This window comes from Chiroxiphia lanceolata, chromosome 3 (genome assembly GCF_009829145.1).
Source record: "Chiroxiphia lanceolata isolate bChiLan1 chromosome 3, bChiLan1.pri, whole genome shotgun sequence".
Taxonomy (NCBI): domain Eukaryota; kingdom Metazoa; phylum Chordata; class Aves; order Passeriformes; family Pipridae; genus Chiroxiphia; species Chiroxiphia lanceolata.
In genome coordinates, this window is record NC_045639.1 from 111801974 (window position 1) to 111817671 (window position 15698).

Below are 15698 nucleotides of genomic sequence, written 5' to 3' on the forward strand. Positions count from 1 at the left end.
AGAGCTAACGTGACACTTTTTTCTTAAAAGTTTTCTGTTTATAGATGAAGGATTCTCAGTTGAATAGATGGTGCTTTTGAGTGAAAGTTACTCATGGAACTCATAGAAAATGCTGCAAGGACACAGATACCACAGCAGTTCAGTGTTATGGCTCACCTAAAAGGCTTCTGGGAACATGATAAACTAAAACAGCAAATTCTGACATGGTCTTCAGAATTTTTTTTTGTTACCCTTGTCTTAAAATTACTTAAGTTCTGTTGAATCCCGTTTAATTGATGTAAAATTATTCTTGCTGATTCTACATAAAGATTTGTGTTTGTAGTCAGTTACTGATCTATTATATTATTAATACAAAAATACAGTTGTGAAGTAATACCAGTCCTTGGCAGAACAAGTCTACATTCGTATCACAGTTCTTCCAACGCCGGTATGATGTGCCTTATTTTTTTGAACCCTTTCAGTGGAAATATACTGTGTCAAAAACACCAGCTGACCTACAAATAAGACTCTTTTGGCTAAAATGTGTGTTTTCACTTTGAAAGTTGAGGTGAGTTAAAACTTGGCCAGTCTAATGTCCACAAAAGCAGTTTCTCTCGTCCTGGGACTATGAGAAGAAGCAAGAAGATACCAAGAGACTGACTCCCAGATGTCTTTCTCTGAAGTATCACAAGTATTTTAAAGGGAGTACTTCTGCCATCTACTACTGGCACTAACACAGTTTATGTAGAACACGATAATAGCATTAATAGACTTTTTTTAAACAAATATTAAGACAAGAAATAGACTTTTTTTTTTTTTTTTGCAAATACTAAGACAAGACCCTGGCAAGTTTCTCCACTGCATATTAGCAGAGTTAGATGTGAAGAGTGGTAAACATTCTTTGGGCGCTGCTGGCAAATCTGAGCACAATAGCACATTCTCCTTTACAACTTCAGTGTTAGGGTAGAAACTATTGTACCAATAGAGAAGTCTTCTACATTTACACTGTTACTGGTTTTGTTTTTTTTTTTAACCTGAATTTCAAAATTTTAGAAGTTAGTAGGAATTAGAGGCTTGACGTGTTTACATGTGCGTGTTTGCACATACACAGCTCATTAACATTTCTTAAAAGAAAGAATACCCTGTTCTAATACCACACATGGATACATTAAAATATCATGTGTTTTTAACTCTGTCGTTTCTGATTTGTGCTTAAGTGAATTACAGGTATTCTGAGGGATTAACACTCTCTGGTAGGGAATGTACTTAGACGTAAACATTTATCTATATTGTTTTTCCTTAACAGAAAAACAAACCACCTTTTCTTTTGCTCACATGTATATATAGGGTCATATATATTAAATGCATCTGACAGAGAAATTCAGTTTAATCACTTGTAACATCACCCTGCTCCGATTTGTTACCCCGGAGCCACTTCCCAGCATATGGTGATTGATGTGTGTGTATGTGCACATAGAGTAAAACTCATCTTGGGAGTGTTAATTGTCATTGTGATCGGGGCCGGGTCCTTTTCTTCTGAACAATATTACATTATGTAACTGGCAGTGGCTCTGTCTTTCTGTTTTAGTAAACCACAGAGTAGATTTAGATCTAAGATATCTGACCATGAGGGATAAGTAAACAATGGTTTGGCACACTTACTGTTCAAATAAATTCAGGGGAAAATAAATGTATGTAAGGTCATCAGCTTTTAACTTTCCTTAATCAAGAAAATGATAATAAATTTTAAGTCATTATGAAATGCTAGCAATTCTGATGCAATTTAATACATAAAATAAGCTATGTGTATCAGAAATATAGTAACCATATTTGAATGAATTCCTGCCAAAAAATTTTGCCATGGGATTTTTAGCTGTAATATATTAAAACTTAAAACTTTTGTTAATTCCAGAACTGCCTGACCCTAATGAATGTGGCATTTTTAAGAGACAGCAGAAGAAACTGTTTTTATCCTTTGCTCTAAAAATAAAGTTAGTTTTACTAGAGATGAAAAAATATTCTTAAGGAGAACTGTTAATACAGTGAATATCAAGCAAAAATACCTTACTTTTTAAAGCATCTGTGTACTTAAAGGAGAAATGTAGCCTTTTCCCCTTTAATATTTTACTATCCTAAAATTAATTTTTATAAATAAAAACATTTAATAAGGAGTAGGTTGTGCAAAGTAACTTAATTGCTTTGATTAAAATGACTTCAGCAGTTCAAGTGAGTCAGGAGAAAACCTATGGATTTTTCCCTCTTGGGGCAAGTTCATACGTGAAATAGGAAACTTATAGCTACAGAAGAGGAAGGCTAGAACAGTACGCAGTATGGTAACAAGCAGAATAAAAAAATATACAGGAAACAGATGCATGAATAATGGATTTTTTTTTTTTAATTGGAAGTGTTAAACTGTTTTACGATACAGTAACTCGAGTTTATTTTGTCTTTGTGCTCATCTTTGAAATATTCTCTTTTGGGTGTGCTTTTCAGTATGTTAAGTGGTAGGTCTTATATTTATTTGTAGAAGAGAGCGTGTTTATGTAAGGAAACCTGCTCTTAGATTTAAGCTTTATTAACTTAAAAACAAAAACACCTGAGAGCAGACGATAGACCTCCTTAGCCTGTTTCCCATAAGACTTTAGAAGGCAGTTTGAAATTAAGATGTCTAATAGAAATTAAAGCTATTTTACATGATGTGAGCAAAATTAATTTTGTCAATAACAGTCGATTCTTGTGGGGGTTCTGTGGTGGAGGAGGTGGATGTTTTCCACGCTTTGTGGGTGCTGCTTTCTCCGGATGAAAATCTGTGGTTAATTCCTAAGTCTGGCAAAATTTACAAGGAAGATCTCTTTGAAATAAAGCTCAGTCTACTAATTTATTCTGCTTATCAGAATAAATGTTGCATTTAGGCAAATTAACTTTTTATATTGAAAATAATAGTTGTATATTTTCCCGTTGCAGTTTCTTAATTGCTTGTATGAAACTTGGATTTTCTCAGTGCTGAAGTCAAGACCTTAAAATGCTTCAGGTTTTACCATCTTAAACTCACTATTTATCTTGAGGCTGCCTTGATTAAAATATTATATACTCTAGGGCATATTAAACATGGCAATTTATTGTAATTCTTATTAATGGAGTGTATTTAATGAGTTTTCAGAACTAACTCCTTCACGTACAACACACAATGTTGATTTTTATTGGGTACATAGAAAACATGCTGATGGTCTGATTTTTCGGGAGGTGCCCAGCGCTGACAGCTGCCCTTGGCTCCTGTCACAGCCAGGCAGGAGAAGCGCTGCTGCTCAGCACCTCTGCAGCCTGGCCAGCACGGGATAATTCCTCCCTTCCCTCTCTGCTTTCATTTCCACTGCGGTGTGCTGGACTCGAGCACAAAATAACGCCAAATTTTGCTTGTATTTTCAGCATCTTGCACTTAGAGTTTTAGAAAGTATATCTTCTTAGTTGTTATTCGTGTAGCCCGTTGATGGGTGTCTGCCACAAGGTGTGACAGTCCTTAAACACAATTATCTGGCTCTCCTGAACTGTCTGCGCTGCCTAATTAGCATCTTTTGCAAGTGTTATTTACTCCTTTATTTTTCCCTTTTCACTTAAATGGATGCATTATTAGATGTTTTTACTTAAGACTGCTCTGAGCTTCTTGTTGTTCATAAAGTGTGACTCTCTGCTGAAGAGCAACTGGGAAAAATAAAGGTATAAGGTGCAGCTTTAAGATTAATGTAAGCCTGACCATGACCAAGAAATCACACAGCTTGAGAGGAATTTCAGTATTATTGTTATACTCTTAATGTGGGGTGGCAGAGCCTTTAAATATTTCTGGTAGAGTAGTTAATACAGCATGGAAGTTTGATATTTGTACAGTTTGTAAAGGAATTTGAGGTGTTACCCTATTTTGACTTCAGTTTTCAAGTATGCACTGGTGCATCATTAATCATAGGAAATGCAAAAATAAATAATATAGTCCCTTTGGATTTTTCATGTGAATACTTACCTTTTCCTTTTTTTGTATATACAGTTGAGGTATTTAGGTAACCCCTAACCTTTTGCTTCAACAAGGAGGTACAGTATAAAAATATTACCACAGTCTTCATATGAGCAGTTCTCTCTAAGAAAACCTCTAGATGAATATTTATTGAAAAAAAGCAAAGTTGCAATACAAAATGACTTAGCTTGGCCTGAATATTATATTTTAGACCACCAGTGAATAAAATTAAAAGCACATGGATTTCCAATAACTAGAAAAGGTTGTAATTGATTAGCACTGCATGAAAGTATTGAAGTAGAGTAAGTTTTGATTTGTGAATGGTTCTATTCAATAGAGATTAATCCTGTATGTTTGATAAAATCTTAGTGCCCCTAATGAGGTTGGGGTTTTTTTTCCCTCTCCCGGTTTATTTAACCATCAGATATTTCAGTGTTCTTCTAACAGACTGGAACATTTTGATCTTGCTAAATTTTACATCGATTTAGTTGATTTAAATAACGTTGGCTATTAATAGTCCATTTGAGACAGATAATTAAACAGATCAGTGCATTTTGCTGCCCAAGAAGCCTGTGAGTGGGGCAGTGCAGTTCTGCAGGGTTTGGGGCTCTCAGATACCAAAAGCCTCGGTGCGAAGCTGCCGCTTTCTTGGTGCACATGAGAGTAGCCATTATTGCAGAGTTTGCACTATTATTTTTTTAAAGTCCTGGTATTTTAAATTATATTTTATGCAAAGCACAGTGATTCCTGAGATTTTGCTTAGCATTCACAATAATATGGGTATGTTAAACAGAGCTGGAACATAGAGAAAACTTCTGCTTTCTATACATAGATAATCAGAAATTATTTGTTTCTCTCTTATCAATATCCTAATTAAAATAAAAAACCCCTAAGATTCCTTACCAAATAATAAAGCAGTTGAGAATAGAGATGTACAAAAGGTTTGGGTTTTTTTGATGACTAAATAAGAAGGTATTGTAGAGTATTTTAATATAAGCAGAGTAATTGTTTTGTTTGTTTACTGTGTCTCTCTGTTGGGATCAGCATCCAGAAATTACATGTGAAGTAATTGATTGAATTATCAGCCAAATTGGGATCTGATTTCCTTTCGTCAGAGAAATCCTCCTATTCAACAGAATAGAATTGAAAATGCCTTTTTTTTTAAATTGTAACTGTTGTTGGAGGCATTTCAAAAAGATTTCACTCTCTGAAATACTTTGTATAAACAATGTTTCCCAAATTTTATAATAAATAGGCTGTTTGGTTGTTGTTTTTTTTTTTTCTTAATGTTTATTTTCAGCCATTTTTCCCCCCTTCAAACGCTATGGATGTGAAGACAATAGCCTTTGCTGGTTGAAATGAATCCACTTATTTTTAAAAGCTTGAGAAGGTTTACATAGGCTTGGTGCAGTCAAAGCCTGGGTATAACTGACACAAGGAAAAATTGGAAGTGAAACACAGTATCTAGTTAATGCAAATGCACTAAATTGGAGAGGAATATGCATGTTCCCATGAATAGGAAAGGATCCTTCCTCGTTGCTACTCTTGTTTTTCCCTTTTATATGAAGTCAAAACCACGCAGACAAAAATAAGTGGAATAAAAATTTTTGGGAATATGGTTAATGGCAAAGATTAGCAGCCGTGCGGGTTAATCATAGCGCTGTTTTCCTGCCCTATTATGACTTGTGATTATGTTTCATCAGTTAATTCTTGATGAGAAACAATTAAATTCAAAAGTCCTGAAAGGAGAAAGGAGGACATGGGAGCAGAAGGAGATGTAGACAGTACAGAAAGGAAGAACAGATTGTGGGTTCTGATGTGCTACTGTATCATTGAACAGCAAATTCTTGAGTAACTTGGGTCTTCTGGCTTTTCTTCTTTTAAAAATAAACTCTGTCTCCCTTTTTATAAAAGTGGGTTTTTAAAAACGTTGTCTTTAGCTCAAGATATATTGCTTACACACTGATAGAGTTGATGAGATTTTGTAGTCCCTTGCATCTGTTGTTTGTGTCCAAAGTGAAATTTGGGTACCCAGCCCTATTTAGTGAAGTTTGGAGCAAGTATTAATCACAGTATCACAGTACTTCCCACTCGCTTTAGGAATTATCAGAATTAGGTGAATTAAACAGTCAGACTCTGTGTTTTGATAATTTTAGCCAACTGAGTTTCTTCTAATCTCTTTTGGAAGTAAAAGCAAAAGAAAGTCCCTATACATGTAAACTGTATTTCCTGTTGTAAACACTGGGATAATGTGGTCTGGCTGTGCTTCTGCTGTGCTTCGTTAAGACACCAGTTTGGGTAGAAAAGCTGCTTTACCGGGTTTGTGTTTGCATTTCAGCTCAATATTCAGGGTATTACAGCTGCATGACTAGCCATGGGTCTCTCCTCTGGTATCTATAGATCATATACTAAATTGGTTTTCCTCCCGGCAGAAGCTATTCTTCCTTTCTGTTCCTACACACGGTCTTAGAGCTTATTCATGTGCTTAACTGGGAACCAGTCAAAGCGTGTGAAGTAGGAGGGGTAAAAGGAACCCCAGTCATCAATTCATTACAATAATGGGGATGTATAACTCAAAATGGTTCTAGCATTGTTGTTTTTCTTAGAAGGGGGGCAAGGGAGGAAAAGAAATAGGTTTAGCTACGGTCCCAATATAATTTCAACATGATGGACACCATTAAGAAAATCTTGTAAGTTTTCACTAATTTTGTTTTCCTAGAGCTTTCAGAGTTTTCAGTTAGTCTTCCTTATCTGCTTCAGTAAAAGATGCTTTGAAAAAATTTTGTGACTATGCTTCTTGCAACTCATCAAGAGTGACCAGAATAAAGCATTTACCAATGCGCTTTAAAATATAATTTCATTTTACTTGCAGATGAATCACTTAAAGTCATGTTCAGTTCTATTTAATATTTGTGAGATGCTCTCTATTGATTCTAAGTCTGTATCTGAGATAAAGGAACTTTTCAAAGTAAGCAATGATAGAGGTGCAATTTTATAGTGTATTCATGATTTTTATGAACATTTCTATGTACAGTGTGTATAAATAATTACCTCAATATACATATATAATTTCTTAAAGGAATCTCTGTTTACAGTTCAGAATATTGAAGTAAATATTTGGCAGTGCTCTTCTACAGAGTTTTTAAAATCCCACTTTCAATTAAACTTAAAATTCACTAGCATGTTAGATCTTGTATTTTTTTATTTCATAACTTAATATTTTAAGGCATGAATGTTTTGCCTTGTTCATAATAAGTACAATGAGAAGAATTTGTTTTTACAATTGAATATATTATCAAACAAGCTTTGCTGTGAAATGAGAGCAACTAAGGACTAGAGAACTGCAGATTTGCACTGATAACTTTAGCTGAGATATATGCTTAAAAATCAGATGTCTAGAACAATGAAAGGGCAGTTTTGGGTAGGATACGCTGCCATATGCTCCACACTACTCATTTTCATCCCGTTTAGAGAACAAGCAGCCTGAACTCCTGTGATCTAAATCTTTTACAGTATCTTTCATTAACCAGTCGTGGTGGAAACATCTGAAAGTGTTACCAGAGTTCTTAATGAGATTCCCTGTACTGTTGTTGATTAGCTCACAAAATACTTTATCTTTTGCCCTAAGATAATATTAAACATTTCACCAGATCCCATCAGAGCCTTCCGGATTTGTGCAGCTACACCTTGACCCTGGTGACAGCTGAGCACACACCTGCTGTCAAACACTAAGGACTAAGCCACCGACTTCCCTTTGCTCAGCTTGTCAGCTCTATGAAGAACAAATTTGTTCTTAAATCTGCACAAGTTATTTACAGTTACTGCCTCCCCAGAAAACCCCAACAACCAGGTATACTGTTTTAACACTAACATCCCATTCAGCATTTCTTAGTTTAGATAACTATAACCAGCATTGTTGAAAGAAAACTCCCAACAAGGGCAAACAGAAGCTCAAATATTGCAGCACTTACCCCAAAAGAAGTTTTGCTGACATGGTGTCACTGAGCTGAACAGGCTGTTTGATGCCATAGTCCCTGTCGGTTCACGCGGAGCTTTCACCTCCTGGTGTAAATACTTCTTGGATCCTCAAACTGAAAACACAAACCATAGCCAAACCTTGTTTTAGTTTTACTGTGCCCCTGGATTGCATAGGCTCTAGAGTTGGTTTTTTCCCTGTCAAAAAATTGTGTAGCACTGGTAACATGTGAAAAGCAAGGAAACAAAACAAAAAAAAAAGAGAATGAGCAAATATTTGAAGGACCTACTATTACTGCATAGACTGTGGTTAGAGAGCACTTACTGACTCTGTTGGTCTCAGTGGCTGGTAGTGACCTGCGGAGATTAACCATTTAAAAACCAGAGGCTTCCTTGCTGTCCTCCTGGAGAAAGTTTGCACCGCACTTGTGGTTCTGTGGTTGTTTGTGAGGCGAATGAAGCATTCACACAATCCAAAAAAGCAAAAGCTTTAAAACTCCTTTTTTTTGCAAGCACTGTTACTGGAGCGAGCGAGTCATGTGGCTGTGACATCAGAGGACTCCAAGTAGGACTGCCTACACTGTGGCTTTTTCTTTCTCTCTCTTCTTTTTTTTTTCTTTTTTTTTTTCTTTTAATTTTTTTTCTTTTTTTATTTTTTTGTATTTTGACAAAAGGCCCGTGGTAAGGCCCTTCCTGGCATCAAGAGGGATATAGTTTTTTAATTTTTGTGACTCATGAGGCTTTGGAGAGAGTACAAAATGCTCTTACGAGCCCAAACTTCTGTACAGTTAAAGCATATGGACAGCAGAACTTTATTTGTACTCTCAGTTCAGGTTCCCCCCACTCTTCTTCCCCCTCCTTTTTTTTTTTTTTTTCCCCCTTTTTATTTTTCCCCTCCCTTCCCTCTCCCTCCTCCATTATTGTGTCTGTGGAAAAGTGAGCAAAATTGGCACAAGTGACTGTGTGAAATTCTGAACAACAGTGATGATTTACAATAATTTACATTTTGGATTGTATCACGATCTTGGGTCTGCTTCATATTTGCTGGGTGGCTGGATTCCTTCTGTTTTACTTTTTCTCCTTGTCGTCTTATACTTGTGAATCTGTAACTCATTGTAAGAAACTTTACCTTTGCTAAGGTCTAGTAGCAGGCTGCTTGTTGGGCTTGTGTTTTTTACTGTAATTGGCTGTCACAGGAGTGTTAGTCTGGGGATTCCTTTGCAAATCCTAAATCATGACTGCCTTGCTTTACATGCCTTCAAAACTACTTGGCAGTTTTATGTAATGCAAATTAAGGGCAATTATGTTTCCTTTATATTTGGGGCAAAATATGTCATTTGGATATCATAAGTAGTTGTGTGCTGCAGCCTGAGTGATGCTCTGGAATACCAGTGTTGGGAGGATTTTCCGTGGCCGATGTGTAGCAGAGTGAACTGTGAGAGTTGGGAGGATTTGATTGCTCTTACATTAATTATTGCTTATTATACTTTGGGTGTTTAAGAGAAATAGAACAGTCTCAAACTTTTGGGGAGACTATAAATAACTGCTAATTCACCAGCTAATGTTAACACTTAGTTTTAAAATGAAACATAAATTTGATGCATATGTAAGGTTCAAATACTTCATATCATCTGTGTGTGTGTGTGTGTGTGTGTCATACTTTTTCATATACTTAACATATTGTAACTTTGACTTCGATTGTGTAACATAAACCCTGACTGTACTGGAATGGAGTGGGTTAACAAAAGCAGTATTTTTTTGTTTATAATAGAGGCTTTGAAATAAATTGCAAAATGCTGTGTGTAGTAAGGAATAATGGGCACAGACAGTGTGTATTAGTAGTCTTGATTTGCTCACTCAGATTCAGAACAAAATTGGAAACATCTTTGAGAAAGTATCTCATTTTTTTTTTGCCTCTTTGGGCATTATATCTAGAACTTTTCATATTATCCCGATTGTATCACTGTAGTTTTTAAGTTTTAGCTGAGTGTGTTTAATTTTTTGGTCATATTTTTTTGGGGGACAGAAGAAATGCGTAAAACATTTTCTAGATATTGCTCAGGTTTTATTTATAAAATAAAATACGTCTCTTTGAAACTGCCATCCCTCCTTTTTTTATTTTATTTTCCTTTGTCCTCAGCTTTCTCAGTAGGAAATTGGCCAGCAATGGTGTGATATGAATAGCTGGAGGTGTGGGTGGGGAGCAGGTTCTCTGTTTTGTGGGAATGAGAAAAATGAGAAAGGAATTTTTTTTTTTTTTTAAAAAAATACAGATTGTGTTTTGATTTTTGTTATATATTTATCAAAACAACATGAAACTGTTCATAAAAACTGCTTTCCTAATAATTATTGTAAGGTAAATTGCATTGTTCCTAATTCAGTACCTTGAAAGTTATTAGGTATTGCTAAATTTATACAATTCTACCATAAAATGAAAAAGAAGAATTCTGCAAATAACCTATCTCATTTGAAAATAAAGGTGATATTTAATTCTCCTAACTATGGATTGCTTTTATTTTTTTGTATTTTCACAGTATGGTTAAGAACATCACTGAACAAAAAAAAGAATGATAGTATTTTCATATATACAGAATATATTTGTGTGCATTTATGTTTTAATCAGCTTGTGATGCAGCAAAAGCTTTTGGAGGTTGCTGCCTCTGTTATTTGTGGAACTCTTAATTGTGAGCTCAAAGTTTTTTCAGCTACAGTTGTGTGTTGAAGATATTTATCAACTGTTTGATGGTATGTAGGTGCAGTATTTTTATATAACAGATAACTCATGTCTTGATCTAAAATACTTGTTTCAATTTATATGAAAAAAGTTGTTTGATTTTTTTTAAAACTCCACAATTTACTCTTAGTTCACATCTTTAGTATCAAAATATTGAACTTCCTAGAGAAGTCTGAATTTAAAAATTTATTGCATTGAAATGCTCTGCTCAGGCTTTCTCTGGAATGGCTTTTCTGTGCTTTCACTTGTGTATGCAGAGTTAGAGAATAACTTTGTTGCTGGTTTGATATGATACCTCTAAGATTTTTTTTTTTAATGTATGTACTTTTTTACCTGTTCAGATCAAGAGCGCTACAGCGATGTCTTCATCTAGTAAGGCAAAATCCATTAAAAGCAGAAAAACAAATAGTGGAACTGAATGGGAGATGTAGTTTGTAGAAAGTGTCACTGAAAAAAAAGGCTGTTTTTTTAGTATAGAGACATTTTAAAGCCAAACTTGGAGACCAAGTACCTGTGAAACCGGTGGCTTCTTTTGGTCTGGTTTGCACTTCTAATGAAGCAGATGCGAGAATCCTGAAAATCCACTCTATAAGCCAGTGGCTTGATTGCAGACGAGCTCCTGACAGGCTCTTGTTTAAAAGGTAGATCTGCAAAAATGGAAGTTCACTTCTGAGTTCCATAGGGGATGCTTTGAGTCACAATTACACTCACAAAGGAAGTATTATGCTAAGGAATGTCTCTGGTAAACTATGAGCTTGATCTTTGACGACAAATGAAATCTTAAAAGTCAATTGTAATGCAATGCTAAAAGATAATTGCATCTTTCACTGGTTTTGAAACGTGTTTTGGAACTTTTAAGCTGTGCTTTATTTCCAAACATTTTGCCTTATGTCACTCAAAAGTTCATCCAGCGTATAAACAGTGTGATACCCTGCTGAAAGTTTATTTGTATTTGAATGTTTGTTTCTATGCTACAACTGGAATGGTATAAATATTCTGCTTAGAGCAGTGTGATGACAAACTTGTTAAATTGCATTTGCTTGCAAGTTTTACGATATACACTATAACGAGATCCTGATTTTCATAATACAGAGAGTCCTGGTGCAGTTTCCTCAGGTGCAGGTATTCCCTGTGGGTGTTGGTAATGTATCTGTTTCCACTAAAGCAGCTTCTATTTTTTTCCTTTAAGGAGTGAAACCTCTCCCCTTGGCTCTGTTCTTCAAACTGAGGAGTAATTATAATTTTTGGAGGAAGAGGACTGTTTTCTGATGATTCTTAGCCAATACATTTAACATACTGTTCAGTTTCAAATACTTGCACGTTTTAGGAAACTTTTGTTGTTAGACTTGGATGTCTTGTAGACCTCTCATTTCTGACATCTCTGTGACAGCTCAAGTGTGCTGATACCACTTTTATACAAATCTGTTAAAGCAAAAGCTAAAACTGCCAGTTGATTAAAAAAGGTCTGCAACAGCAAAGTTATTTTAGCATTCCTTCATTTTGGAATGGTACTTATTGGTGTCTGCAAGCAAGAGCAATGAACATCTGAGTGTTACTTCTGCCTTTCCATGATGACTTTGTGTTCTCTGCCTTAGAACCTTTTTCTAGGTAAGATACAGTTTGAAGTGGACAGTTCCCAGGACCACTGAGCACATAAAGGGGGAAAAAGTGCTGTTACATTTCTAGGGTAAGCAAGTGTTGTCTGTTTTTTGTACAGTGCAATCAGGCTACTGAAGATCACATTAAACCTTAAACTGAGCTGTTCTTTAAATTAAGAAGATGGTCATCTCTTACCCAGTGAGTACGTTATGTCATAGCAAGTAGTAAAAGTGGTTTTCATTTCCTCTGAGTTGCCAGCTCTCTCACTTCTTCATGGCACAGCAAAGATGTTTTCCAGTGAAATAATCTAACCCCTGCTCAGGCTTTGAATGAGGGGCTACGTCTTAATGGTCAGATGTGTCTCACCTTGATTCTTCCTGCTGCTCAGACATTCTTTTTTGGCAAGTATTACTTTTCTTGTGTTCCTCAAATACATATCTTGTAGATTGTACAGCAACTGAGGAAAAAGCCCTTTGGTTAAATGCACCCATTCTAAACAGCCAATATATGGTGTTTAAGATCATCCTAACCTTCTAGCTATTTTCTCCTGTGTCTTTTTTTTTTTCTTTTTTCTTTTTTTTAAAGTCAACTTGCAGAAAATATGGGAAACTTGTCTCATATAACAGCTGAGGATGTGGCTAGGTTAAGGCAGGAAACTGCTACCCACAATGCAATGTTACATACACTACCACTTAATAAAATTTATTTCAAACATGCTACTGACAAAACCAAAGAAAAATAATATCCTAACTATGCTAGTTAGTACACTAAATATATCTAGGGAAAAGTGAAAGTAATCTCTCCAGAGCCTTTCTTGCTTCTGGGATACAATGCTACTGGTAGTTAAACCAGGGCAGATCTCAGAAGTTGAAAAGTAGTGACCTATTTTTAGAAAATATTCACATTGCTCTGGAAATTAGTGATTATGTGCTTTTTAATAACAGTCAAAGTTATTTTATATAGGCAGAATTCAGATAAGCTCTCTCCTTAGATTTTTCTGGTTGGCAAAATATCCTCTTACGTAGTTTTAAAACTGGCAGCTTTTCGTGCTCCATCCCATTTTCAGTGAATCTTACCTTTACTGTAGCCAAGCAGCATTTTACCTCTCCCTCCCACTTAATCTATTTGTAGGTTGGTGTGAAAATATTTTCCATGTCGTGTGTGGGAAAGGAACTGAGAAGAGGAAAGTTCATCTTCCTTGACTGTGTGAAGATTTAAGAGTTCTAGTTGTGTTATTTGATTGCCTGCCGTTTGAAGAGTGTAGTCATTTGTGAGAGGTAAATAAATTAAGTTGAATTCTAAGATAAATTTAATAGACTTGAATCTTCTGTGAATATTTCCAAATCTTGGACAGAGATATATGAGGTCACTGATGCTACTGTGCCATAAATGCCCTGAAAATCTTGTTCTAGATACATTCTGGTTTCTGTTTGGTTTTAAATGCATGTATGTTAAGGGTGATCCTCTTACAGAACATTTTTGAAGCTCTTGCCTCTATAGTCAGAGAACACTTATCAAGAACAGCTGCTGGAGTGCTGTGGATCCTATCCATGGACTCATGGTGGTCTGCTGAACAACGTTCTTCAAGTTTGACAGGTGAGACAGAGACTCTCCAGTGCCACTGCTTTTGGATGAATCTAGCTGTGGTTGGAGAAAGTGCATCTTGCCAAAATATATGGGTAAGACCACACACAGCCTTTAAAATAGTTATTGTAAGCTTATTTTTAGGCAGTATATGTCTTGACAGTTCTTTTATTTGCATGCCAGTTTCACTGCTGCTTATAGATTTTTTCATTTATTTTAGTAATGGCAATTGCAGATTTAGATCTATGTTTGTAAAGCTTTTGCACAACATTTACACTGGAAAAATACAGACTTGCTACTTTCAAACCTCAGTCAAGATTAGAGAACAGATTTTTAAAAAATGTTAAAGCAGAGTATTCACACTCTTCAGATTTGGTGTCAGTGTTTTTATATTCAACCCCGTTTTCAGGGCATAGTTCAGCAATAAAAATTTGCTTCTGGTTTTAAAATTATACCAGTTTTAGTAGCTTCTGTGCTTGTACAAGTCTGCAGCAATGTAGATTTAAGACATGAAATTAGTTCAGTAAGTAATAAAAATGAAATTTTTTTTTTAAATTGCATAGTTATTAAATGCTGAATTTAGAATCTGTATTTTTTTATATGTTATAACTTCTGGACAGTATTTTTCATGTATATTTTAATGTGTAGAATATTCTTTGCATTCTAAGTGCCTACTTCAACAGTTGGCTCCATAATGTGTATTTAAAATACTGTATGTTTAACTGACAGTGTAGAAGGGCCTTGCACCCTGTAGAATTTCTGAGTAAACAATACCCATTTGGTAGCTTTCAGAACAGATGTTTTTAAAATACCCCAAGAGAAATTAAATATAATACTGAAATGGAATATCATAAACCATTCATTGGGTAGTGATGCTTAAAAGTTATGGATCCACAACGACATGTTTTTTTCCCTAGTTCTGTATTTTCCAGATAATCTTGCACAATTAATGCATGACTATTTCTCAGCAAAACATTACTCATTTTTTTTATTACTGAATGTTGCATAGGACTGTTGTTTATCGCAGTGGACTTTACAGACAATTAAGGAAATAGTCCCTGCCCTGAGGAATATACAATTAAATATATGCAGCCAACCATTTAAGAAAAGTATGAAAAAGAGGGAGGGGAAAAACCCCATTATAATGAAGTGTAATAAAAAATGATTGATTTGAAGAACTTCGTGGGGTAGGGAGAGTAGTTACTTGTAATTTTATTATTAACTTTCTCCACATATTCCAGCATGAAAAGTGTTGGTTATTTGTGTGCAATTGGCTGATCTTGGTTTCTACTTGAACTTGAGCAGGATGGCTGATCATCACAGTTGCTTCTTAATTTTTTTGGAAATAAACCCCCCAAAAAAACCAAACCCAACCCCATAACATTTCCTTATGCAGTGAATGCAAGGGGAAATACTTCTGTGCTGTTTGTGATACTTACATAAATTTGAGATCCTCAGATCTGTAAACAGTATTTTCTAGGAGCAAAAGAGTAAAATCAGGTACTTCCGTCCTTTCTTCCATTTATCTTTCAATGTCCTTTTTTCTTTCCTTTTTTGTGTGTTTTTCTTTTTTTTTTTAAAAAGTGTTTAATACCTGGATTTACTACTTTGTCACAGCTTGTCAACAGTTTAAGCTTTCCCTTGTAATTAAAAATGTATTGTGGTTTTCTGTTGGAGAAGAGATCTGAAGATCATTCATGAGAAAGAGTTGAAAAGAGGATGAGAAGGGCATGGAAAGAATAAAATTGGAAGGAGAGTTAAGAAGAAAATCTTGGGTTTTAATGAGTTTTACTTTAAACAAAAAAAAAGTTTTGTAGAGAAGGA

The 15698-nt window shown here is 35.3% G+C and overlaps 2 protein-coding genes across 14 annotated transcripts in view; one reads left to right on the plus strand and one right to left on the minus strand.

Moving 5' to 3' along the window:
- The window catches only part of RUNX2 (RUNX family transcription factor 2), a 155387-nt gene extending 144074 nt beyond the window's left edge, over positions 1 to 11313 (minus strand). Inside the window, exons 1-2 of the mRNA XM_032683156.1 lie at positions 11203 to 11313; positions 7954 to 8073 (exon numbers count right to left, since the gene is read on the minus strand). Of these exons, the coding sequence (XP_032539047.1) occupies positions 7954 to 8011 (58 nt within the window). The 5' untranslated portion in view covers positions 8012 to 8073; positions 11203 to 11313. The remainder of the gene's footprint in view (positions 1 to 7953; positions 8074 to 11202) is intronic.
- The window catches only part of SUPT3H (SPT3 homolog, SAGA and STAGA complex component), a 301102-nt gene that overhangs the window by 34736 nt on the left and 250668 nt on the right, over positions 1 to 15698 (plus strand). The gene's annotated exons all lie outside the window — the stretch shown is intronic.